This window comes from Pezoporus flaviventris, unplaced genomic scaffold (assembly GCF_033815535.1).
Source record: "Pezoporus flaviventris isolate CSIRO_AGI_PZ_B2104156 unplaced genomic scaffold, CSIRO_AGI_Pfla_v1 ptg000005l, whole genome shotgun sequence".
In the NCBI taxonomy this organism is placed as follows: Eukaryota; Metazoa; Chordata; class Aves; order Psittaciformes; family Psittacidae; genus Pezoporus; species Pezoporus flaviventris.
In genome coordinates, this window is record NW_026892553.1 from 11,656,308 (window position 1) to 11,681,401 (window position 25,094).

Sequence of the window (25,094 nt, forward strand, 5' to 3'; positions counted from 1 at the left end):
TGCACTCCTGTGCTCTCGTGTGACAAATGTGGACTGGAGTTTTGCGTAAGTAAAAGTGCTTCTGGCTTCTCACTGACTGAGTTATGGCTGCAGGTATTTAAAGGCTAATTTTGAAGAAAATTGGAAGTCTGTGGATCAAAAAAAATTGAGCTTCCAGAACTAATTCCAAGGAATTGCACAAGTGGAACGGTGCAATATAAGTCTTTATCTGGTTGATCAAAATGGTCTAAATAGCAGTAATCTCATAGATTTCTAACTGGAAAGGCCTGCTTCTTGTTTTATTTCCCATATGTTCAACGTGAACAGAATCATCTGAATTACTGGGCAGAAACCTCTGGCGCTGCAATAACAGCAAATGGCAGGAGACAGTGATCTTGTAGATCACTAAATACTCATTAATAGTGCAAATCAGACTCTGGGATGAAGGGGCTGCATACAGCCTCTGGGAGGAAAGTCATGGGTGTGAGAATACCAAGCCACCAGGCCAAGGAAACAGTTAAGCATAGGCTGAAGTTCCCTGTGTCGGTCAGGCAGTTGGATTGGATGATCAATGTAGGTCCCTCCCAACTGAAATAAAAATTCTATTTATTTGCCCCATGAGTAAATCTTGGAAGAAGTCCCTTAACTTGAAGCACATGTTTTAATTCTCATTTAAATGCCATGGGACCACATGTATGTCCCTAAGATTTTTGCCAAGAAGGGCTGCATTCCTCAATCATTGCCTGAACAAGTTTTCCCCAGCAGCAAAGATACGGAGGCTGTGAGCAATGGCCCAGTGACAGCGCAAGCCATGGGCCCTAGAACTATTAGATTTATCCAGCTGCTAAAAGCAGTTTAGAAAGCATGTGCTACGACTGTTGTTGGCACTGGCTCATTCTAGCTGCCTTTAGGAGTTTTACATCAGTAGTACCGCCCATACTTCTCACTCTTGGTTTTTGTGACTGTAGAACTTGTCTTTATCTCCCTTACTGCCCGCAGAAAACTACTGAAATTAAAACCATGGATTAGGAGGCCTTTTTACACTCCCACAGCTGTTTCTGTACGAAAGGATGAACTGGCTCTTGGATTTTAAGAATCACAACAGGTATAAAATGACTTCATTGTATTAGTGCAGGCTACTGTCAAAGAAGTTCTTTTTAAAAGTATGACAACGACAGCTCAATAGCTATGGTCCAGAAAGCTTTTAAAACCTGTGCAAGAATGTGTCCTGTAGTTTCAAATAAACCTATCAGCCTTTATTTCAAACTGTTCCATTTGCTTTGTAGGCTACTCATCAATAAGCCTGAGGCTTGATCCATACTGCATCTTAACTACTGTGTTCAGGTTACACCAAAGCATGTAAAGAAGAATTAGCTCCTGCAACTTCAAGTGGGCTGTAGGTTGCATTAATGTGATGTTTTCTTTTTTGGTTTAGTTTGTGAAGCTTGTATATCTTATTTCTGGAATTCCATTATCACAAGATGTGATACAAAACATACATTCTTGCATTCCTCGTTACAACCTTTTCCCTCTGAATGTTCAGGTTTATTGGTTTCAAACTAGAAAGGAATCTCAGCTGAGACCACAAGTGAAGCCTTTACAGACAAATGGAACCCTGCATGGTATAAAATGACCTACTGCTCTAGACATTTGCAGAGTATTTTTTTACTGTTCAGAAGGATCCATAAATGCTATCTAGACAGAACATATTCCTTCCATTGTTCTCCTGTAACAGCCATTGCCCACGTTCTCCGGAAGTGGAAAGGGTTCCTTACTGTTTTCCTCATGTTCTCCACACAGGGTGATGGACCTCTTTTAGGCTCAATTTTTTTCTTGCCACACATTAAGCAGGAGTTTACTGTAACGGGAGGTTTACAATGCACCTGAAGGGGTGCGTAAACACTTGCGATTTTCATTCCTCTGTACTTAAGAGTTAATTTGGGCTTTCCTTCTGACAGAGTAGCTTTCCAGTAAAACCGCAGTTGCCACCAAAATGGCTAATGGTAGTGGCTAGTGGACAGTTTCTTAGTTTTGATAAAATATGAGTCTTGAAAGTATTTTCTCTTAATTTCACAGTGAATTATGTGTGAAATATTTGTTCAACACTGAAAGATCTTACTTCACAATTAAAATACTCCAGCATTTGAATTCCACTGCATTTCTGACTGCAGCCCTTTCATCTCAATAGAGAACAAAAATAACTTTCTCAGAATCTAGGTATGCCTGAACAGAAATTATTTTACCCAACTCACTCTAGGTTTGGTTACACTTCAAGGACAGGCCGTGAATCCCCCTTTCTGTACAATGTGGGAAAGATACAACTTGTATGGGACGCTGGCTGTGTTGGTCCTGAGCTCTTGTCATGCTGATCACCAGTCAGTCATCAGTTAGGAAGAGAGGAGATTCGTGTTGGGAAGGACAAGTATTTTTTTTCCTCTTACAGACCAACAGGTAATGAGGACCTTTCCCAGCTTCTGTTGGTAGTTTTCCCTGAAAAACAAACCTCAGCAATGCAGTTGCTTTCTCTATGTGATGGCGCCATGCATTTATCTAAACGGGATAATGTATTTGTGAATGTCTTAGTTCTAGCTATTTTCTAACCTGTGACATATGAACATAAATTTCCCCAATTCACCTTTTCTTTCATTTCCTTTACAGTATATGGAACATTATACTTTTGCTTTCAAGATTAATGTGTCAAAACCTATTTAAAATAGAACTGGAACTTGATTGTTTCTCAGTGTTAATCGTGTATGTATAATAGCAGAGATGCCCAGCGCATGCAGGAGTAGTCATTGTAGGCAGAATGCAAAAGGAGAGTCAAAGATAGTTGCCAGAAGTCATTCAGAGACTCAGTGGCAAAATAACACTGCAGAACTCGCACATGTTCACTTCCCGCTCTCTACCCGTCTGTCAGCACTGCTTCCCAACATGCCGGTCAGATCTCTCTCTTTTCTTTCCAGTTGGCTCAACTCCACCGGCCATCAGTCCAAATCTGTTCTTGCCTATGGACTATTACAGTGTGTGCACAGCACTTGAAAATAACAAGCCATCTGTGGCTGTATTTGCGATGCGAGTTTTCTCATTCCTACTTCCAGCAGAGCAGGAGCTCTGTCAGCATGACTAGGAGGTCAGAATTTCACACTTGCGTTAGTTGTGTTAGTTGAGTAGTGAGTCTAGAGGGGAAAGAAATTGGTTGGTTGGTTGGTTTTGTGGTCTCAAAATCTTGACGCAGATTATAGCTCCAGAAGGCGGCTGAAGAACGTAGTCATGCTCTCATCCTGCCTGTTGTGCCAGCCATTAACTGCTGGAAGAAGATCAGTATTGCGCTCATTGTCATTAAAAGGAAGAAATTAAACCTCCCTTTGAAGAAAACTCATACAAGGGAGATGTGCTTTTGCAGAGTGAGTCACCTCCTAGCTTTAACTTCTGTTTAAGTGAAGGATAAATAGTTCTTGATCTCATGAACAATGCAGGTAGGGAGTTGCTTTGGGGTTTTTTCTGCTTTTTTCTTTTTTCTTTTTTTGCTTCCTAATAAAGTACACCTCATGACCCACTGCTGCTCCAAATCCATGAATATATGTATGAATGTATGAAAACTCCACGCTTTCAGGATGTGTTACATAAAAACACCCCAGCATATCTAGATTGAGTATGTACATTCAACTTACACAGCTGTTCTTGCTAAAATAATCTTTGCAGAGCCTGGCCTAATGTCAGAATCAAATATTTTGTAGTTGCCGATTTCTAGTGAACAGTAAAGCAGTATCTTGGCTTAAAAACATTTGCCATTAGTGACTGTACAGCTCACTCTGTACCTGTCACACCCCACAAAGTACTAACATTTACCAAACACCACACGTACCAGGAACTAGCAGAGGCAGAGCCAGCTGGTTTCCTCCCTAAGAAATCACAGCGTTGTTGCCCACAGGCCATCCATAATAAGGTCTGAACTTTTTTCTGGCTTTGGATAAAGGACTGTGCTCTGTTCACCCTCCTAAACACACAGCTCCCACCACGGGAGTAGTTCATAAACACAGCTGCCCTTTTCTCTTGAAATGTTTCAGCCACGTCCCTGCTGCTGTAAGAGAATTCCCAGAAGTACATTTCACAGTGCTTTTTTGAGAGTCATTCCAGTCCGGAGCGATCAGCCTGTCAGCAAGCCCTGCGGATGCCTTCATGCATTGTAAATAGAAACTGTGGAAGCTCCTTTCAGAGCACAAATGCTGATCACATTTTCCACAACAATCTATTTCCCTATCTTGAATTCATGTGCTGCTAGAAACCCTGCCTTTGTACGTGACTTATCTCTTTAAGCGTCTGCAATGTAACTATGTAAATACCGGTGGCATATTCCTGATGGAGAGATTGTCATCGCATTGCTACTGGTAACCAGCGGTTCTGTCACTTTCCCTCGCTTGAATAGGCTTTGACTCATAGTGGTTTTCAGCGCAATGGTTATAAAATAACACACTGAGGGGTTGCCGAGGCTATTTTGCAATAGAGACAACTGCTGACCTCAAAGCTACAGGAAAACATCTTTCTTTGTTCTTTTATAGTGATACGATGTATCACTTGCTATATTGTGCACCTGAAATTGGTAGCCATAGTTACATAGTTATTGCATCTTGGGCCTGGGACAAAATGAACCTCTTGAAACAATAAGGAATTCATGGGTAAAACTAGATCCTGGTCTTGTTCGAAAGATTAAATTCAGGATTGGTAGTACTAAAGGATGAGTTATTTGACATCTTGGCCAAGTGATCATTTGATTATCTAACGTGGCAATAAAACTAACTTTTAAGGTGTCCTGAAGTGAACTGCCTTCATTGTAATACTAAAAATCACACCCACAGAGGTCAAAAAGACTCTGGCCCAAATGAAGACCTCTCCTCTGAGCATATGTAGTGATTAGAAGGAAGGACACAGCAAATAACTACATGTAGATTAAACCAAATCATTGTAACTGGTAGTGTGTTACCTTGTAACTCATGTATAAATGTAAGGAGAAAGCCAGCACTGGTGAGCTTGATTTGTGGAGCCATCCACTGAGCAGCCAGGCCTGAACAAACCCAGGATCTCTGCTGAGTGCATGGATTTGGGTTACCATACACCAGGCACAAACAGTATGAGTTCTTCTTGCATGGAAGTTTGGAAAACGAAGTCTGTGTTAGTGAGCATGAGTCTGGGGGGAAAAACCCCATCCTTCTGAGCCCCAGTTCTAACTCTGCCTGTTCTGAAGCATTGCTTCACTGAAACTTCAAGTGCTTCAGGTGTCCCATATTTCTTTGAATTATCTGATGGCAGGCTGAGCTACACTTTGGATTCTTGTTTGATTTAAACTATGGCAGAAAAAAAAATACTAAACCCAGTGGTTATTCTATTAAACTTTTTCTAATTAAAGGACTTACCTGGGAAAAATGGTTGGATGTTGCACTAGGGGCAGAGTCCAAACATTTAGCAGGTGCAAAATGTCTTCTTGTCATAGAATGTGAAGGCAATTATTGAGGGGTCTGAAAGCTGGTTTCTGTTTCCAGGTATAACTCTGACTTCCTGTATAATCCCAAAGTTGCCTACACATGAACACATAAACATCACAAAATTAGCCCTCCTTATTCTGGTGGGTGTTCTTAAGAGTTAAGAGCCAGAATTTAACTGCCTTTAAATTCCTTTTTTGCTTTAAATCTAAGCTCATCTGGACTTTCTCATGTATCCTCTCTAAACAAGGTCTTACAAAAGTCATGTTTCTTCCTTCTCCTTTCTTCCATTTTCTGTCCTGTCCATTCAACCCCCATAGGCAGGGCTTGTCCTTACCTGCTTAGTTTACATAGACAAAGCTGGGGGATTCAGATACTTCTGTAAATAAGAAATGGGAAATCAATTCCTTCATCCCTTCTCTTATGTTTTGTGAGGAGGCCAATAGCATCAATAACAGCTATCTTCAGAAATATCAAATACTGCAGTGGATTTTAAGACAGTGTGAAAAGTGCTCTATATTTTTAGAGTATTTGAAAACATCTGTCTAGATATCATGGACATTTCTAGAACCTGTAACTGGGATCTACATAAAACTGCAAACAAACAAAAATCAGACAACTTCTTTTAAAACAACTGCTTCTGTTCTGTGGTAGCACAGGCAGTTTTCTCCCTAGTTCAGCACCAACAGTTACACAACTAGTGCAGACCTTTCATATCATCAAAATCGGTTGAAAAGTGCAGAGTGAAGTGGGCAACTCAGCTAGTCCTAAATAAAACAAACATACATCATAAGGCATGTGTTTTTTACCTAGAACCTGGCAGGTACATCTATGCAATATGCCACACCACATACCTAAGTAAACACGACATTTTCTTCCTGGTGTTCTAGTCCTAAAAACACAAGTACCCGACATCAGAACAGCTTCACAACTACGCAGATTCTCTTCAGTAGAGTTATTATCTGTCTCACTACAGCCTTTAAAATTCCAGTTCTAGCAGGAAATGGTATTAGTGCTTTTTTTCCAAATCGGTTTGAACTGTTACTTATTTTGCACTACCGTAACTATCAAGATGCCAAACCCGGGACCGAACTGAGTTTCTCGCCGCCATGTCACCGTAACCCAACGGGTCAAACGTAACTTTCCAGCTGTCCGGCGGGAAGCGGTTCCCATCGGGGTTTCACCTCAGCACGGCCCTGCCCAACCCAGAACCCGGACGAGGAGGGACCGTGCCTGACACCTACCGGAGCGGGCGGCGCCGGGGCGGAGCCATTCCCGCACCTCACGGGGCTCACACCGGCCTCAACCCCTCACAGGGCGCCCGCGCTGACAGGGCGACCCCTCCCCAGACCGGGCCGGGCCCGACAGCCCGCTCCGGGGGCAGCGCCGGCTCCCCCTGCCCCTGCAGGACCTCGGCTGTGGCTGCGGAGCCCGCTCCGGTGCGGGCCGGCGGGCGGGCCCCTCAGCGGAGCAGGAGCGGGGCCGGGGCCGCTGTGGGCGCGTTACAAAACCGCCTGGTTTTGTAACAACCTGCGGGCGCTGCCCAATGAGCGCCGCTGCCCGGCGTCACGTGCCCGCCTTTATATAAGCGGCGGCGGCGCGGGGCGCTCCCGGCGCGGGGCGGCAGCAGCATGGGCCGGTGGGGCCGTGCCGCGCCCGCGCCCCCTCCGCTCCCCGCCGCCCCGCACCGCTAGAGCCGCCGCGGCCATGGGCTCCCACCTGCCGCCGCAGCAGCGTCCGGAGCCGCCGCTGGTGCTGCAGCTGGCGGCTGGGGCTCTGCAGGCACAGAACTTGGAGCTGTCGGGCGGCGGCCTGGGGCCCGAGTGGCAGGTGCTGCTGGGGCGCGCCGACGCGCTGGCGTTCGGTGGGCGCCTGCACGAAGCGCTGCCGCTGTACCAGCTGGCGTCCCGGCACCAGCAGCTGCGCGCCGAGCAGCTGGAGAAGCTGGTGGAGTGCCTGGCGCAGAGCGTCCGGATCAAAGAGGGGCTGCCAGCCGCCGGGAGCGGCCCCCCGCAGCCCCGCGAGTGGGACGTCTTCAGGTGCCGCAAATGCCAGGGCTTCCTCTTCGAGCCCGTTTCCTTGCCTTGCGGACACACGTTCTGCAAAAAGTGCCTGGAGAGGGACCGAGCGGCAGAGTCCCGCTGCGTCCTGTGCAAGGAGGAGGAGGGCGGCGCGGCGCCCGGGCAGCTCCCGCGGGTCAATGTCATCCTCAGCAACCTGCTGGCCAAGTGGTTTCCCTGCCAAGTGAAGGCTTCGCAGCTCAGGCACGAAGGGAACCTCCTCTACAAGGAGAAGAAGCTGCAAGCAGCCCTGCAGAAGTACAACGAAGCGGTCAGCTTAGGTAACGGCACCCACAGCCCGACGCCGGCCTCCGGGGGACGCGCTTCCCGGGACAAGTTTCCTCCGGCCAGGGCCAAGCTCCCGCTGAGTCCCCGCGGTGCTGGGCCGGGTGCTGGGCGGACGGGCGGCGGGGAGGCTAGGGGCAGCCCCGGGAGGGGCAGGGGCTCCCCGGCCCGCGGTGGAACTGGGTCAGGAGAGCAGCGGTTGCGTAAGCCGGAGCCCGCGGTCCGGCCGTTGTGTAACCGGCGGGGCCCGGGGACAGCGGCCGCAGGGCACGGGGGGGGTGGTCCCGGCTGGCACGCGGTTCCCCGTGGCCGCCCGTGACCGGTGAACTGCCGCAGGGGCTGTGTGGGGAAAACTTCTGGTGCGATCGTTTTCGTATAGTTTGAGGAAAGACAGCTGTAACCCAGCCCATAGTAAGTGGAAATTAAAGTCGAGGTATTACCGGTAAGCGCTCAATTATTGAGTGTTCTGAAAGAGTGTACAGCCTTAATCTGGTACATACTGTGTCTTGATGCTACAACACACTGTGTGTAACCAGCAGATCGCTTCACCCACACTGTCATAGCATTACCCCATTCCTATAGTTACACTTGTTTTCCTGTGTTGAGCTTTGGCATGAAAAGATCCTCACATATTACTTGAAAACTTTGATGCTAAAAATGTTGAAACTCCTCTCTACAGCAGGACAGCATTCCTATTGGAATGTCTCTTGTGTGTTTCTATCACCCATCTGATCCTCAGTCAGAGCTGGTAATTTATTGTGTGAGCGTCTCGTGGTTTATTTATGCAATGTTCCCTGCAGTTATATAAGGCATAGCTGACGTCTTGTCTGGAGTTACCCAAAGAGGTTTTCATTTAGTACGTAGTTATTAAAAAAAAAAAAGTGTATTTTGTAGGTTTTTACAACTTAGAACCCAAAAAAAAGAATAAAGTTTATGTAACTGATTTTTAACTTGCTTCCATCAACCTATTTTCCTGTTTCTTACAGCTCCAAATGACCACTTGCTCTACAGCAACCGGTCCCAGATTAACTCGACTTTGAAAGCTTGTGAAAATGCGCTTCATGATGCAGAAACAGCGTGCAGACTCCAGCCATACTGGTTGAAAGTAAGTCCTGACTCCAGCTGTACTTAAAACCTTGATTTGACCTGGATAGAAGCCTATTAGAATGGTCAGACAGCTGGACTGGAGTGAGGCTTTACATCCTGTCACTTCTTGGCTTCCTGTGACTTGCAGGCATTCAGCTGTGATACTTCTGGGGCGCAGGAAAACAGTGATAATCCTAGAGGATAAACTGAGACTATTGTCTTTGACCTGCATGAATCTCGAGTTTGTGAGCACTCTCCAAAAATCCCATGCTGTGCTTGCATCATTATATAAGGATGTAATGATAAATTTAAGAGATTAATTTGGGGAAGTAGATTTCTCCAAGGTCAGTTTGGCTCAAGTGCTCTGAGAGCATACTTGAGAGTTAGAGAATATCCTAGTTCTTCCTGTAAGTTAAAAACCCAAGCACTGATGGTGTCGTGGTATAAGAGACGTTTATAGTGATTCCCCTGCCTAACTTTTTCTTCTCTGGAAAGATCTTTTGTAACTTCACCTTGGCTTTAGTGCACGTTCTCATGACCAAAGGTGCCAACTATGGATGTGTTTCGTTGCAGGGTCACCTAAGGAAAGGACAAGCACTAGCTAATCTAGGGAAAACAGAAGAAGCTTTAAGAGAGTTTCTGTTCTGCCTTGCTCTAGATACTGGGAACAAGACTGCCAAGTCTGAGGCACAAAAGGTGAGTTCCCTAGATCATCCGGAGCTGTGTTCCTGTGTTCAGTGGCATTTCATAAAGGAGGATAATTTTTTTTTCTTCTCTTTTCCCTTCTCTGTCATTACTGCAAAAAGCTGTATGGAGACGTGTATCCCGACTGTTGTTAAGATTTGAGTTGTATATTGCTTGAAGATAGAGAGGTAGCAAGAAAACATACTCAGCAGACACTGTGTGGAAACAATTACTCACGGTGTTAGCATTGCCAAATTTGAAGTAAGACTGATTTTGTTAATAACTCACCCACAGACTGTTGTGTTTCTCTACGTTGAATTTTTAATCTGTTTCCTAGTGTGGCCATGTCTCACCAGTGACAGTGCAGCAGAGGAGGGGTTGCTGTGGAATGTTGTATCAGGCCATTGACTGGCAGAATGCAACACGCAGCACCCTTCAAACTCCACTTGGGAGCAGCAGCTCTCTTCCTACTGCCAGTGGTACTGCACCCAGGATCAGTGTGTGAAGGAGGCATGAAAGGAAGCAGAAAGGAAGCATGAAAGGAAAGAAGAGCTGGTTTAAGATAGCTTTTAAAGATTGCTAATAATTAATGCTAAATAAGCAACAAAATGGATCTGCAGTGAGACTTCTTACAGTAACACCCTAAAATGTGGTGTGTGGATTCTCCAGCAGCTTTTGTGAAGACTACTTTGTTTTGCAGCCCCTCAAATCTCTGATTTCCTGTGAATCAGTGTTTTTGACATTTAGCCTTTTTTTTTTGTTGTTGTCATAGGTAAAAGCCTCAGTGTCACAGGGATAGTTTATGGTAATAAAATGTAATGTGCTATTTTCCTTGTACGGAATTTTCTTTTATGGCAGTGCATTCAGGCTTTTCTCCATCATTGGTGGGATAGGAACTTTGAGGGTTCTGTGTGCTGCAATAAATAAAGCTTTCTGAAAGCATGGTAGAATTCTTACAGTAAAGCACTGTTCATGAAGGAAACAGAGAATATAGCCTGGATGGCTGTAGACCAATCAAATTTTTATCTCATTTTTGCATATGGTTGAGATTTCCATCTCCTGTGGGGTCCTTGTCACAGATACTTGGGAGTTTTGGTTGGTTGGGTTTTTTCCTGGTAGGTTCCATGCAGCTTTCACTGTCATTGTGTCATGGTTTGTTCTCACAGTCACGCTGGGAGAGTTCCTGTGCACTTGAGCAAAAAGAGCAGGAACAAACAAATGTGTTTCTAATTTCTGACTCCAAATAGCCTTATCCAAGACACCTCACTTCTGAGCATTGGGGCTCTGAGGAAAAAAATAGGCTTTTTATGACAGCACTCATCAGACAGAGTTCATCCATGGTTCTACTGGGTCACTTCCAAGGCCATTTGCATAACAATGAAATGCTACATTTTACCAAATTCTTGGTGTGCAGCTGTGATTTTCTGCTGGTATTAACTGTCCATGTTAGTTTTGACACAGTGTGATCCTGTGGAATCCTTTTTGGCTTTAAAAAGGTACCTTTGCTGTCATGTGGCTTCCTCAGGAATCAGCAGGATCACCTCAGCATGTTGAAAGTAGTTTGGGGAGTGTAAATCTTCCATTCAGCACTGCTTCTTTCCTTAAACAATCATCTGAGAGGCTATGCCATACAACTGGCTACAGGGTGCTACTCAAAACGAATGCACTTATTTTCTGATAGAATGAAGAAGTAGTGTTTTTCTCCTGCCGACATTTTCCTGTTTCCTCATGTAAGTGAATTAAAAACAGCTGCAATTTACAATATCAGAGACGTTTACTTCACTGAACTTGGATTAAGCCTGTGAGATGAGTGCTCTCTGTACTAATAAACCCCAGTGAAAGCTTCTGAGGTGCAGCAAAAAACATGTTTAAGATGGATGTTAGTAATTTCTGGTGAGCTTATGGCCTGCACGACAAAGAGGACAAAGACATGTGGGTGTCACATCCCAGAATGGTTAATAACTTTATGGGCTTATTTAATTCTGAAAATGTCTCTTGCTGTCTGTTCAGCCTATATTGCATTAGCTCTTGCACTTTTTGTTCTTACCCTTGTCTAAAGGGCTCTTTAAATGGTTTTAACAAAATCAAGGATGCTTCTTTCAGTTCTTCCTTTACTTGCTTTTTCATTTGAGGTTGCAAGGAAGGAACTAAGCAGTGAAGTATTCTGTTTTATATCACAGCTTCTACTTAGTTTGTTTTCACTCATCCCGGGAAATGCTCAGGAACACTTACCCGATATCCTGCAGCTGTTGTCACATCACTCTAGATTAAAGGGGAATCTCCTAAATTCAGTGGGATCTGGAGGCACCAGCCATAACCTACAGAGGTTGCTCAAGGTAAAAACCAAGTCTGATGTGTGGTTCTTAATTCGTGTGTGTTTTATGTTCACATTGGGAAGCCTTCTCTCCTTTTTCGCCTATGGGAGACAGGAGGATACATTTTCTCAGATTTTTACCGAGTTTCAGAAGATTACAAGAAAGTGTTGACTTACTGAAGTCTCCTTATCTGGCTTCTTTTTCTTTAGTAGAAGTCCTCTGGTGTAGTACTGGTAATATTTATGCCAGAATTGAGTGGGTTCTAGTCCTGTAACTGTCTTTAGCTCTTCCAAGTAGTTGGCAGTGGGAAAGGGCCTCTGAAGACTGGATTGAGATACCCTCCAAAGCTGTGAAATGCTAAAATCTGGGGTTTCAGCTTCAACTATAATTGATGATGTCAGTGGCAAAACTATCCTGCCTTCAGATTCTGTACACTGCTTAGAGATTATTCTAAAGCCATATAAGATGTATTAGCTGCTCTGTAAGTTTGGTTTCATAGCCGAAGTTTTGTAGATGGCTGTAGAGGTTGGCATCCATGGGTTCGTAAGGACCACTTTTGCTTCACTGACATCTGAACTTTGGGGATAGGTTTGGCATATACACATATATGCATATAGATGTGGGAGAAAACTTCACTAGTCCTCACAAACGAAAATGGCAGGTTTTGAGCAGCCTTGTTGAGACTGATAAGAACACTCGGTGACTTTGCCTTCTGGAAAGGCTATTAGGACATTCTGACAAGAAATCCTTTTGTATGACCCCTTAATGAGGGACAGGTCACTCATCTTTCTGCGTGTTACACATTGCCACAGCTTCTGATCACTATCCATAGTATCTACTTTTGGGTTCACCTGGGGAGTTGATGTGACAAGCTGATAGGGGATGTCCTGTATAATGGCTGCTCCGGATTGTTCTGTAGCCTTAACAGGATGAAGTCTCCTCATTTTAGCCTTTGCAGAATAAATCTGACTTGCTAAAGGAAGCTCTGTGCATTTTTTCTGTTACAAATTTTGTGTGTTTATACTGCTTCCTTAAAATAAATTCACATTGTTTTGGTTGTTTTTGATACTTGATACCATCATTATGTTATACGCAATATGCATTTCCCCATAGGTTAAGGGATAACAATGTTTAGCCTGAGATCTGGCCACATTTCTGCCTGAATCAAGTTTCATGACCAAGCTATAAAGCCGTACATAAAGGCTGAAAATATTCAGTGCCATGGTGGGGTTAGGATGGGTGGGGAGAGCTAATAGTTTGCCTTTTTTTTTCCCCTCCATTACAAGCAGGCCCTGACAATAATTCTCAAACTGTTGCTTCTTGACCTACAAAGTCCTTCCTGGTGATCCATAATGTTAAAGACTTGTAATAGGTTTGGGGCTTTTTCCTTACCAAGTTGTTGTAAGATTAGTCCAATGTCAGACCTCTCTTCACACAGGTAAATGTGGAACAGAAAAAAGGTTTTTCCATTCAAGAGGAACCAAACGTAACTACTTCTGGTAGTTTGAGGAAATCTATACAAATTACAGAGAGCAAAAAGGACTGCTCGCAGGAGGAGAACAAACTCACCTCCATGCCGGAATCTACCTTCCTCATTTCTGACAAGTGCAGCCTCTTGAAAAGGAAGTGCTGCTCGGAGGAGATGCGAAATGCTGAGCTCCCCTGCAAAGTGATGAAGAAAGGTATGTTTGTTTGCTTACAGGGTAAGTTTCATGGCATGCAATCAGTAGAAATTTTGCTTTTATACAAATTAGAGGAAGAGGGTCCAAATTGCACTTTGGCTTTGTGCGTTTTCCCTTTAGTCTAATCAGGGCAGCACGCGGAATTTTTGTGTACATTAAAAACAAAAAATAGTCTAAAAGCGGGTAAGAAGTTCGGGTCTGCCGATGTTCGTTCCTCATCAGAGATCTGAATCTTTTAAGGAATATGAGTGTCACACGTGGTCTTAGCACTTTCTGCATCACTGAAAAAAGTTTGCTTAAAAGCACAAGTTGTTTGTTGCTGATATCTGGCCTTGTTTTCATGCTGTAGGATATGTTTACAATGGTAGGACAGAAGAATGTATCTCACTTCCAACACCAATGAAAAAAATGGTTTGACATGAATTGTTAATGCAAGGCTAAATTCAGCCCTCTGTAAGTGGGTATAATGCCACCAAAATGAAGAGAAGGTATGCTGATTTGTGCCAAGGCTGAACTTGATGCTTTGCGTAGAAATTACTGTAATGATGCTTAATGGTTCAGTAACTTGCAAGTGTATACAACACAGATTTAAGTATTGGCTGCTGCTTGTAGTTACACAGAATACCACTGTGTTTACCATACTTCTGCTCAATTACACTGTAATATGTTTTCTGTTATTGATAGATACAGTTGATACTAAGGGAAACGGTGCTGGACAACATACTCCATTTGAATTTGTGGATCCATCAGATTTGGACTGCTCCCTATGTATGAGGTATCTGTTGTTTTCTCATGGATGTCTAGCTTTTAAGCTGTCTCTCTTTCCCTTTTATGACCTAGAGATTTTCTAGTTTACTTGGTAATTTTTCCCTTTGTCATGAAATTAGTTTTTATTGTAATTGCTATGGCATTTCTAGACCTGTTCATCAACACTTGATGAATAGGAACGTCTTGATCTCTTCTAGGCTAGTGATTGTTTAGGAAAGGGCACATGAGGGTTATGTCTGTTAGTGAAGGTCTCTGAAAGATTTCCTCTCATCACTTACACGTGGCCACCCGCTGACACACATAGTGCACAAAACCAGTTTGTCCTCTGAAGTCTGTACAGCCCTGCATGATGTTATATAAAGTTCAAAATAGCTGAAGAGACCACATCCAATGAATATTCCACATTTGCATGTAAAATACTATGTTGCTAGTATTGCAGTAGGAGAATCTTGCAAGCAAACAAGAGCATGTTTTTCTTTTATTACTTAAGAGATGTGCTCCTTTGTTTACCAAGGCCATTGATCCATTTGCTTCGTGATCTCTTCTAGTCATCAGTTGTCCTTGGGGACAGCAACGACTTGATAAAACCAGTAGTTTTCAACTACATCTATTTTACTACTTGTTTGTAAAACACATTTTAACTTTGGAAAATATGCACGTGGGGTTTTGTTAACTGACTTGGAAACACTGGAAAGGTTTTTCACAGGGATCTTGACTTCTGCAGGGAGTGTAGCTTAGGTCTGTAGCTTTCATTACCCAGATTTATCAATAATGTATGTTTAGGTTAGATTTGCACTATATTTTAAATTCTTAACAGCAGACAGGCCTGTGCTTTGAGAAATGTGGAGTTGCTTGGTTGGTTGTTGGTATGCAGGAAGTGGGGGACATCTTCCATTTATCTCAGGCAAATTGAAACAGCTATTGTGTTTGATTTGGTTCTGCTTGGAATAAATTGGCTCTGCCCCCCTCCCTCTGCTTACAGCTGAAAAGTGAGCTGAGAGTTTATATAGCTGTCAAAACAATTGATACTGCTAAGAGCAAAACTTTCCCCTAACAGAAAGCCACAGAATTAGTCTTAGCTGATTTAGTGAGCCTGCATGTTTATGATCATTTTGTCAACAAAGCATTTTTCAGATGTTTTAAATAAAATTAATTAGCCCGACTTCTTCATCCTCTATGTTAAATCAGAAACAGCCAGACTACAATGCATTTGTAAAGGAATTAGGGAATTGGCAATCCTTGAGCTTACAATATAGAGGATGGCGATGCTGATCTGTAATTGCAATCACAAATACAGACCTTGCATCTAGGAGGATGTTAGCTTTGTAACATCGCTTCAATAATGAAGGCTTGTGCTAAGGCAAGTGTCACAAGATCTTTTCCTTGCTATTAATGCAGATTGATTATAATTGTTTCCTGCTGTGTTCTTCAGAGGTATTTTGGGGATTTGGATCCTAAGATACTTTGGACTAATTACCTAGTAACCTACTGACCTATTCACAATTAACTGCAAGAGCTGTTATTAACCTATTTGTCTGACAGTGGCTAAAATGTTATTGATCTACATTCACTCCAGCAGCAAGCGGAAGATAAAAAGTAATACTCAAAGCAGTGCACTGGTGGAAGAATGAGGGAGCATTACTCAGCAGGAGTGATTATTTAGTTTCTGCTGTTACAGTAGCTTAAATGATGTCATGAGAAATCTTGGTGTATGGTGTTTCTTTCTGCAAGTCATGAGGCTTGGTCCAGGTCCCTTTAGAGTCATTAGGAAGAAGCTGCTGCTGGCTTTTGAGAGACTTAGAGCAGAATCACACATTTCAACAGGACTTGCTTGTCTTTATGCTAACATTTCATATCCAGTAAGTGACTATGAAATTACATGTGCAAACCAGTGCTTACTGAAACATATTGTAGAATTCAGTATTTTACATAGTTGAAAGCAATAAGGGAGCCTTGGTGCAATGAAGTTTCCCTTCATAAAACAATTACTAAGGATTTTCAATTAAACAAGTCAAATTGCAATATAAACTGACAATCTTGTTAGGAGCCAGTTATGTTCTTGATTACACTCATAATAGATGCTAATAAATGTGAAATCCTACATACATAAACCCAAATGTGTAACAGGACTCAGTGTACTATTTTGACAAACTGTAATATTTTACAGTAAACTTGTAAGTTCACTTAAAATTAGACTAATATTTGAGACCTTAAAAGCTAGTATGTTGTAAAATACAGTATATGCCGAACAACCTATTTCCTAGTATCAAACACTTTCTATGAAAAAAAATCCATATTATTTGCATCTCTTTAAGGTACTTACTGGCAAGGAAACACCACATTCCGTTAGCACATAAACATAATAATAAGTAAAAAACCCTTATATGAAGATAAGTGTCACAGAGGTACTTGAAATAGGTAAAGATTAGATATCATGATACATTGAAGACCTGGTCTTGTATATTGAAATACTTTTCTAGATGGAACAGGAGCCTAGTATCACTGATGCTCCAGAAAAGCGGTTGTTTGAAGGTTAAAACCTGTCTATTGCAACAAAACTGCTTTCCAAGTCCACATTAGAGTTGGCAATAACAGTTTATTGCAATCACTTATGTGGGCTATTACTGCAAATAGCTATTTTGTACTTAGCTCTACACATATGAGTAATCACATGATTTCCACAGTAATAGTTGTGCAAGTATTGCTCAATTTCATTAGAAAAAGTCAACTTCTGCTTCTATTTATCGCTCACATAAAGGAAAATTAAATCCTGGCTTATTGGAAGCTAATGACAATATTCTCTCGCATTCACTGAAATCAGAGTTCATGAGCTGGTTTTGACATCAGGTAGCAATAAGAAAGTATAAGCTGAGTAAATTCAAGAGTTGATTGAAGAAACAAAAAGCAAGGAATAACTTTATCCCTGGAGCAGTTAAACTGGAGAATGAATACAGCTTTTTTGGTAGCAGCTTCTTTATTTTGGTACACAATATTATTGTTTTGGTTTTGGATTTTCCAATCCAGGCTCTTCTATGAACCTGTCACTACACCTTGTGGACACACCTTCTGTCTCAAATGTCTTGAGAGATGCCTAGATCACAACCCAAAATGTCCCCTGTGCAAGGAAGGGCTCTCGGAGGTAATGATGCTTGGATTTCTCTGAACGTAAATTCAAGGGTGACAGGAAATATTCAGAAACCTTTGATATTTCCTAACTAAAAAGAAATATAAGACTTTGACTTTAAATGCTCTTATGACTTACAAAGCATGGATAGTCTCCCCTGCTCAAGCCTTAGGGCCACACCTGTTCGTAGAAAATCTGTAGGTATTGTTACTTCCCAAATTTCCTCAGAAATGCCCATAACGTTCAATAGTTCAATAAAGTATTCAAATGCCCAGTAGTCCAATAAACAAGTCTTCAGTAGCATTGTTAGCTTAAAAAATCAATTTGATTTGCTATAGACGTAAAAAATGGAGCTAACAGACGCTACCTTGTGCATAGGCACCATACACTCAAAATGCCACACGTTATTTCTAATTGCTTGTGTGTGTTTTCTGCAGTGCTTGGCTATGAGGAAATACTGTAAAACAGTATTAATGGAGGAGTTAATAGCTAGATACCTTCCAGAGGAACTCACTGAAAGAAGAAAGATTTATGAAGAGGAAATAGCAGAGCTTTCCAAGTATGTAATCCATTTATGTAAATTCCAATCTCCAATAATACTGCTGTTAACTGGGGAATGGCTCCTGCTACTGTAGAACACAACTTAAGATGCTGACAAAGGAGCTTCTTTCTTGGTATCATGTCATTTCAAAAAGAACAAGGGTCCAGGTGAAACTGTGCTTTGAGTTATCATAAAAACTGAGCCTGTGCTGAACAATAAAGAGGAGAAATCCAGAAGTAAATAGACTATAAAGCAATGTGGTTGCTTTCAGTGGCCTCCACAAAAGCCACAGAGTGAGACAGTAAGTGGAAGTCTCACAGGCTGGGGGTTGGAATGTACTAGGCAGGGAAGAAATGGGATTAAAAAGGTAAGAATACAGATGCATTAATTCTTTCACTACCAAACCCAGAAAGCGTAACTAAAAACTCTTCTGCTAGTAAGTTGTATATCACTTTCCATACTATCTACTTGATTAATGGGAAAAAAAACATTTTAGCTTTTACTTACTCCATTAAGAGTTTTATTCTAAAGATGTTTTAATCTCTATTTAAAGATATCATCATTTTAAACAATGTTATTGCATAAAATGTATTTTATACCTTATTAGTAGTTTGGTAAATGTCATATCTGATTTGTCTTTTTTATAGCCTAAACAAGAATGTTCCCATATTTGTCTGCACAATGGCTTATCCCACAGTCCCATGCCCTTTGCACATCTTTGAGCCATGTTATCGCCTGATGATTCGAAGGTGCATGGAGACTGGCACCAAACAGTTTGGAATGTGCATCAGTGACCCTGTAAAAGGGTGAGTGAGCCGCATGCTTGGACTATGTGATGTACCCTACTTAGTGTGGAGCAAGTCTCTTTTGAGAAGTGCAGAAAAGTCCATGGCTATAATATATGTGATGGTTTTCCAGTAGAGAAAGCTTCTTCTTAATCATGCCAGTTAGAGACATGGAGAAGACTTGAGTTTCTCTCTTGACTACTTAGATTCTGACTAATATGACTGCCCAATTTTCTTGTAACACACATAGCTAGTGTGTATTGTAGAAAGTTGAGCTGCAGATCTCTTGTAATACATGAAAAGTGAAGTGTATTTTCTACTGTTTTGAAATCTGTTGGGTGCTTTGGCACAAGAAATCAAATTGAAGGGCATTAAGGTGTTTGGTAGGGTTAGGTTTTTTTAAATTATGAAAAGAACAGCTAAGCTATTGGGATACATTATATCCTCACTGTTCTGAATATAGCAGAAGCTGCAGGGGTACGTACAACAGGACCTTCATAAGGACTGGCTGAGCATTTACATTGAGCCATTTACAGTCAGTCTTAAGTAATTTGATCTTAATGCCTGTCTCTGTTCAGCTTTCCTCCCTTATAGTGTATACCTACAGGGTATGTATACGCCATAAAAAGTTTGAGGTACACAAAACACACCTACAAAGTCTAATCTGCTGAAATCGTGAGAAAAAGTTTTTCTTTACAGATTTTATAGTCCTTCCACAATTCTAGTATTCTGAACTGCACTTGTTTTTCACAAATTGAACCTATCAGGATTACAGAGAAAGTGTGTTGAAGCTGGATACCTTTCAGTTTTATAAGATGTTCCCTGTCTTCCACAACATGCAGTTAGTGTTAATCAGATTAGACAGCCTGAATCTTCCTGATAGTTTTGAAAACAATTGTGGAATAATTTGAACTGCAGCAGGTCAGTACTAGGAACAATAGAAATGAGCTGACACTGGTAAATACCTTTGTGGTAGGGACTGGCTGTATGGCAGTTCTGTGGAGCTAAGGGTGGAGAGAAATAAGACTTGTTTACTTGCTTTTGTTCTGATTTCAATAGGTTTGCAGATTATGGCTGCATTCTGGAGATAAGAAATGTGGAATTCTTTGCTGATGGTCGCTCTGTTGTAGACAGCATCGGCAAAAGAAGATTTAAAGTGATACAGCACAGCCAGCGTGATGGCTATAACACAGCTGATATTGAGTACATTGAGGATCAAAAGGTAAATGAAATATTTCATTTAAACTGTGTTACATGTGAAATTTAAGCACCTGTTTTCAGTGAGTTCTTACTTTTGTAGAACAGTTTCTAGTAAAACAAATTTCTGGTATTTATTAGCTGCTCATGTTTAAATATGGGAAACATAAGAGTTACCACAAGCATGCACACACACTGCCCATATACTGAGAGTGTTTTTCCTAGAGGTTTTTAGCAGAAAACAGAATTACATGAATCCAGGATGAAACTTTACCTCTCTCCTAGACATAATAACTGTGGTTTATAAGGGGGTTGGGAGAACCTGCCTCTATTTGCATGGAAGCTGATTAGAAAACTCCCATTAATATAGAAGGAGCAGGATTGGATCCACTACACCTTCAAAATTACTTATATTCATTCTTTCTTAAAAAGAATGACTGTAGTCAGTCAGAATATTCTGGGTGAAGTATGAGCTTTAGTGTACAATGGGAAGATAAAATGTCTACTCTGAGGAGCTGCTAATATTACAAACACAAAGCTTTGCATAATCTTCTGTGTACTGTGATGTTTCTGTGAAGTGTTTTTTACATAGCAATCAAGAAAGCGCTTGTTCTGCAAATAGGTATCTTTGGTTTAGACTATAGGGTAAGAAGGTGAAGGATTTGATGGTGGGGAAATGGGGAGGAAGCAGAATGGGGGACACCAGCCTCGCTATTTGGATCCATCCCAGAACTCTTGCCGTTATTTTTCTTTATTTTCTCTATCCACTCCAGAAATTCCTAAAAATCAGTGTTGTGCCTTCCCCAACTTGCAGACTGAACCAACAGTAACCCTCCTCTTCTCTTTACTCATTTCAGGTGCAAGGACAAGAGTATGCTGCATTACTTGTTCTCCATGATTCTGTCTATGATCAGGCATATCTGTGGTTTAACTCCCTCAAGCAAGCACTCAAAAGTCGAATTCTCAGTCATTTTGGTCCAATGCCAGCTAAGGATCCTGACCCACAGGTACCCAGAATCAGTGGCTTATGTAACTTTAAGAGACAGAAATAGCAGGGATATCCGATAAACTGGGAGGCTCTGTGTTTTAAGATGAAAAAATGAATACTTTTAATTTATCCTGCATAAGCTAAGTATCTATGGTATGTTGCCAAGCACCAGTGGTACCACAGTTGTGAACAAAATGCTCATATTTAATGTTGGTAACTTCCTGAGACTACTGACCTGACTTTATTAATTCCAGGAGACTTAAATGCCTTTTTGCCTACTCCATTTCCCCAATTACATGACTGAGAGAAAACAGGCAAGAGGAAACAAGGACTGCAAATAGTAGGGATCCTAAAATAACAGATTATAAGATAAAGTGAATATACAGTAGTGTCATAAAGCATGAAGAAAGGAGGCAGGAATCCCAAGGAACTGGGTCAATAATAATATGGGAACAAAATACATTAAAAAAAATCTAGAAGGCCTAACCTATAAACTATTGCTAGAAATAGAAATGCAGATAGATAGAAAAAGCTTTCGTCTTCAACATCCTATTTTTAGGAAAGGTGTAAGTTGGTTGTAATTTGTTTCAGGCCAACCTGTAATCACAAGCCATTAGGTTGGCAAAGAAATGATCTGTTAGCTACATTGCTATCAAAATACTGTGTTAAAACAAGACTTAACCACCTCCGTGCATCCTAACTTTGTTTCCCTCTCCCCCCCGTCCCTTACCACAGGCTAATCCTAACGGGCCAGCATGGTGCTGGTGGGTCCTAGCTGTCCTTCCACTCGAGAACAGAGCTCAGCTTCCTTTCCTTGCCATGAAATCCCTCAAAGACCGCTTGAATGGCATCAGACGTGTCCTTACATTCATGTCTCGTACAAGATCACGGTGATGGTGAGAAGGAGAGCTGTGAAGTCTCCCACAGTACTTGACTGTAGACTGTCTCTTGTAACTTCATCTAACTGCAATAATGTCTTACAGATTTGAGTGTCAGGATGTTTCAAGCTTCAGTGTGAAAGAAAATGAGTTATAAAGAGCAAGGGATGTTTATGGATACTTCAGTAGTTTCCATTTGGAACTCTGAGATGATTACTCAATCACTGCACTGCTAAATTAATAACAAATGTGATAGAACAAAAAGTGATCTTGTTTGCCATAAACCTTTTAAAAAGCTTAAGAGGTTTTTATTTATTATTTTTTTTAGTGGATAAAGGATAAACTGCAGTTTAATGTGAAGCAGAAATAATAATGTTAATGCATTATTTCAGTGAACTGCAAAGTCTTTTATTCCAAATGGTTCAGGTTTTATATAACATTGTATAAAATAATGTTCACAACTTCCGTTTGATAATTTATTTTTGCAATATGATTTTTTGTTTCAAAATGTATATTATTTATGTGTTCATTCTCTAAAGGAAAGTGAGCTGCTCTATTTATTTATAGTGTTTTTACCCTGTATTTATGACTGGGGCAAAATGTTGATTCTAGCAGTATACAAGCAACTGCTTTGATAATTTTTCAGATATTTGTGTTCAAATAATGAATGTTTTTCTACTTACCCCCAGTTCTACTGTAGCTTAAGAAGGATTTTTTTCCCCTTGAAACAGCCTGCCATAAAGTCTTTGAATACACAGATTATGTCTGAGATATTTCAGGCACAGTTGTTGGATCTTGATCCTACGCTTGCCACTGGGTTCCTGGTATCACAAAACAGTCAAGCACATGCTTAACCTTAAGCATGAGTATTGAAGTGCTTGAGAATATTCAAGTCTTGATGTCAGTGGGGATTTGCTGTAGTGGTGACAGAAGGATCTATCCCTGAGTTTTCACAGAACAGAGAATAACTTGGAGTTAACTTTATGTCTGAACTCTCTTGAAGAATGGATAATGGCTACAATCAGCTGTGAAGAAAGAGCCACAATATATGGGGAGTGGCTTCTCCTAAAGAAAACTGGAAGTTATTGGTATCATTTCATCGTAGGCTACTACATAATTTTTTTTAATTTTATTTTTTAATTTTTAATTTTTTTTTTAACTCTTGTTGCTGTTAACATCAGTTTTATTTCTCATAATTGTTTGGTGGGATTTGGCTTTGGAGTGTGTATATGTGGCGGGTGGGGGGAGTTATTTTGAACTGTAGGACTCAGAGGGCAGATTTTTGTCACATGAGAAGGATTATGTTGTAATAAATGCTATTTATTTCACCCCAATCTTCAGGTTTCTGTTAGCTTCAAATCTCTACCCAGCCACTGCGTTTCTCTTATGAGATTGGGTAGTGTTGCTGATAATTAGCTCTCAAGAAAAACAAGTGAATTTTAGTGTGATTACTTCCAGCTATAAAGAAGGTAAAAAACAGAGCAGAAATGAGAACAGGAAGTATCTTGGGTTTGATTTTCATCCTGTTTTAAATCAATAGTTCATATACTTGTTTTGCTGTTTTTATTGCTTTCAGTGCACCACTTTCTGGAACTGATCTTGCCTCCATCTGACTTTTGACTTCTCACTGATTTGAGTGTGAGCAGAACTGGGCCTTTTGTTCTAAGCTACTGTTTTCCTTTTCAGTGGCAAAAACAGAATGAATTGAGAATGTTATGGAATGCTACAAATGTCTTTATTTCACCCAGGAGAGCACTCTTTGCCATTCCATGCCTTTATGAAAAAAATGCAGTAGAATTTAATGTCAATGACATCATCAGAAATATTTATTAGTTAAAAATAATTTCCATACTGCTAAGTTTTCATAAAACTCCCTTTGTTCCCCCTGTTCTGTAGAACTTTTCAACAAGGGTACCAAAGAAAGGAATGGAAGACAAACATGTTTCAACCTTGTGATGCAAATGGAGTACATATCCTGTATTTGCATTGGGCTACTCTAGAAAGGCTACAACTTATTTCCATACTGCTAGACTGCTGCACTTCTTCCATAGGTGGTACTTTACAGGCTTCTCTGTAAACAATGTATAGAAATACATACAGGTATTTTTGAGGTTCAATAAGGAAAAATGCCAGGTCCTGCATTTGGGGCTACAACAACCCCACAATGCTCCAGGCTAGCGGAAGAGTGGCTGGAAAGCTGCTTGGGGGGAAAAGGACCTGGGGGTGCTGATTGATAGAGCTGAACATGACCCAGCTTGTGCCCAGGCGGCCAACAGCACCCTGGCTTGTATCAGCACTAGTGTGGCCAGCAGGGCTGGGGCAGTGATCATCCCCTGTACTCAGCACTGGTGAGGCTGCACCTCAAATCCTGTGTTCAGTTCTGGGACCCTCACTACAAGAGAGACATTGAGGTGCTGGAGTGGATCCAGACAAGGGCAATGGAGCTGGTGAAGAGCCTGGAGCACAGCTGTGATGAACAACTGAAGGAACTGGGAGTGGTTTAGTCTGGAGAAGGCTCCGGGGGAGACCTTACCACTCAACAAGTAACAAGTGATAGGACAAGAGGAAACAGCCTCAAGCTGCACCAGGGGATGTTTAGAATGGATATTAGGAAAAATTTCTTCACTAAAAGGGTGCTCAGGCATTGGAACAGGCTGCCCTGTAGTGGTGAAATCACTGTCCCTGAAAGTGTTCAGAAACTGTGTAGATGAGGCCCTCAGTGACATGGTTTAGTGGTGGACTTGGCAGTGCTCGGGCAAAGGTTGGACCTCACTATCTTAAAGGTCTTTTCCAAGCTAGTTGATTCTATGATTCTACATGTTCTGAACAAAAACAAGTGTATGGTGGCTGACACCTACTAAAGCATTTGTCTTCAGAAGTCAATAACAAAGTGATTTCTACTTGTTTGGAAGTGGAGCTGCATTAAATGCAATTCTTCCTTAAACCATTATGTATTATTAGATAACATAAGGGGCCCACATCTCTCCCATAGGAAAAAGCTTTCTGTTACTTCTATCTGTGAGAAAAGGACTTTAGATGTCTATTTTAAACAGTTTTCTCACTGATGTCATTGTTCTTTTCCTCTGCGTGCTGCATCTTCTACATACTTATATTCTGCCTACTTTGTTGATTTAGAAATTTGCATGGAAAGAATCCTTGCTTTTAAAAGTGAGTACTGTCCTCTCTATCAGCCTTCACTAAAAATGCCAGAATTTCCTAAGCAGAAACTCATGTCATAAATCATA

The 25,094-nt window shown here is 41.5% G+C and overlaps 1 protein-coding gene across 3 annotated transcripts; it reads left to right on the forward strand.

Annotated features, from left to right (window-relative positions):
* Window positions 1-7,129: 7,129 nt before the first annotated feature.
* Window positions 7,130-23,183, forward strand: LONRF3 (LON peptidase N-terminal domain and ring finger 3). 3 transcript variants are annotated; one of them, XM_061446041.1, is made up of 12 exons: window positions 7,132-7,797; window positions 8,788-8,906; window positions 9,461-9,583; window positions 11,752-11,907; window positions 13,325-13,568; window positions 14,253-14,343; window positions 17,361-17,475; window positions 17,898-18,019; window positions 18,649-18,807; window positions 19,846-20,008; window positions 20,841-20,990; window positions 21,707-23,183. In XM_061446041.1, exons 1-12 carry the CDS (start codon window positions 7,164-7,166, stop codon window positions 21,863-21,865), a joined length of 2,235 nt encoding a protein of 744 aa, XP_061302025.1. In that variant the 5' UTR covers window positions 7,132-7,163; the 3' UTR covers window positions 21,866-23,183. The 3 variants fall into 3 exon arrangements, with proteins under 3 accessions (XP_061302027.1, XP_061302026.1, XP_061302025.1); XM_061446043.1 differs by lacking the exons at window positions 20,841-20,990; window positions 21,707-23,183 and adding an exon at window positions 20,211-20,365 and having other exon boundaries at window positions 7,130-7,797; XM_061446042.1 differs by lacking the exon at window positions 11,752-11,907 and having other exon boundaries at window positions 7,131-7,797.
* The last annotated feature ends 1,911 nt before the right edge of the window (window positions 23,184-25,094 follow it).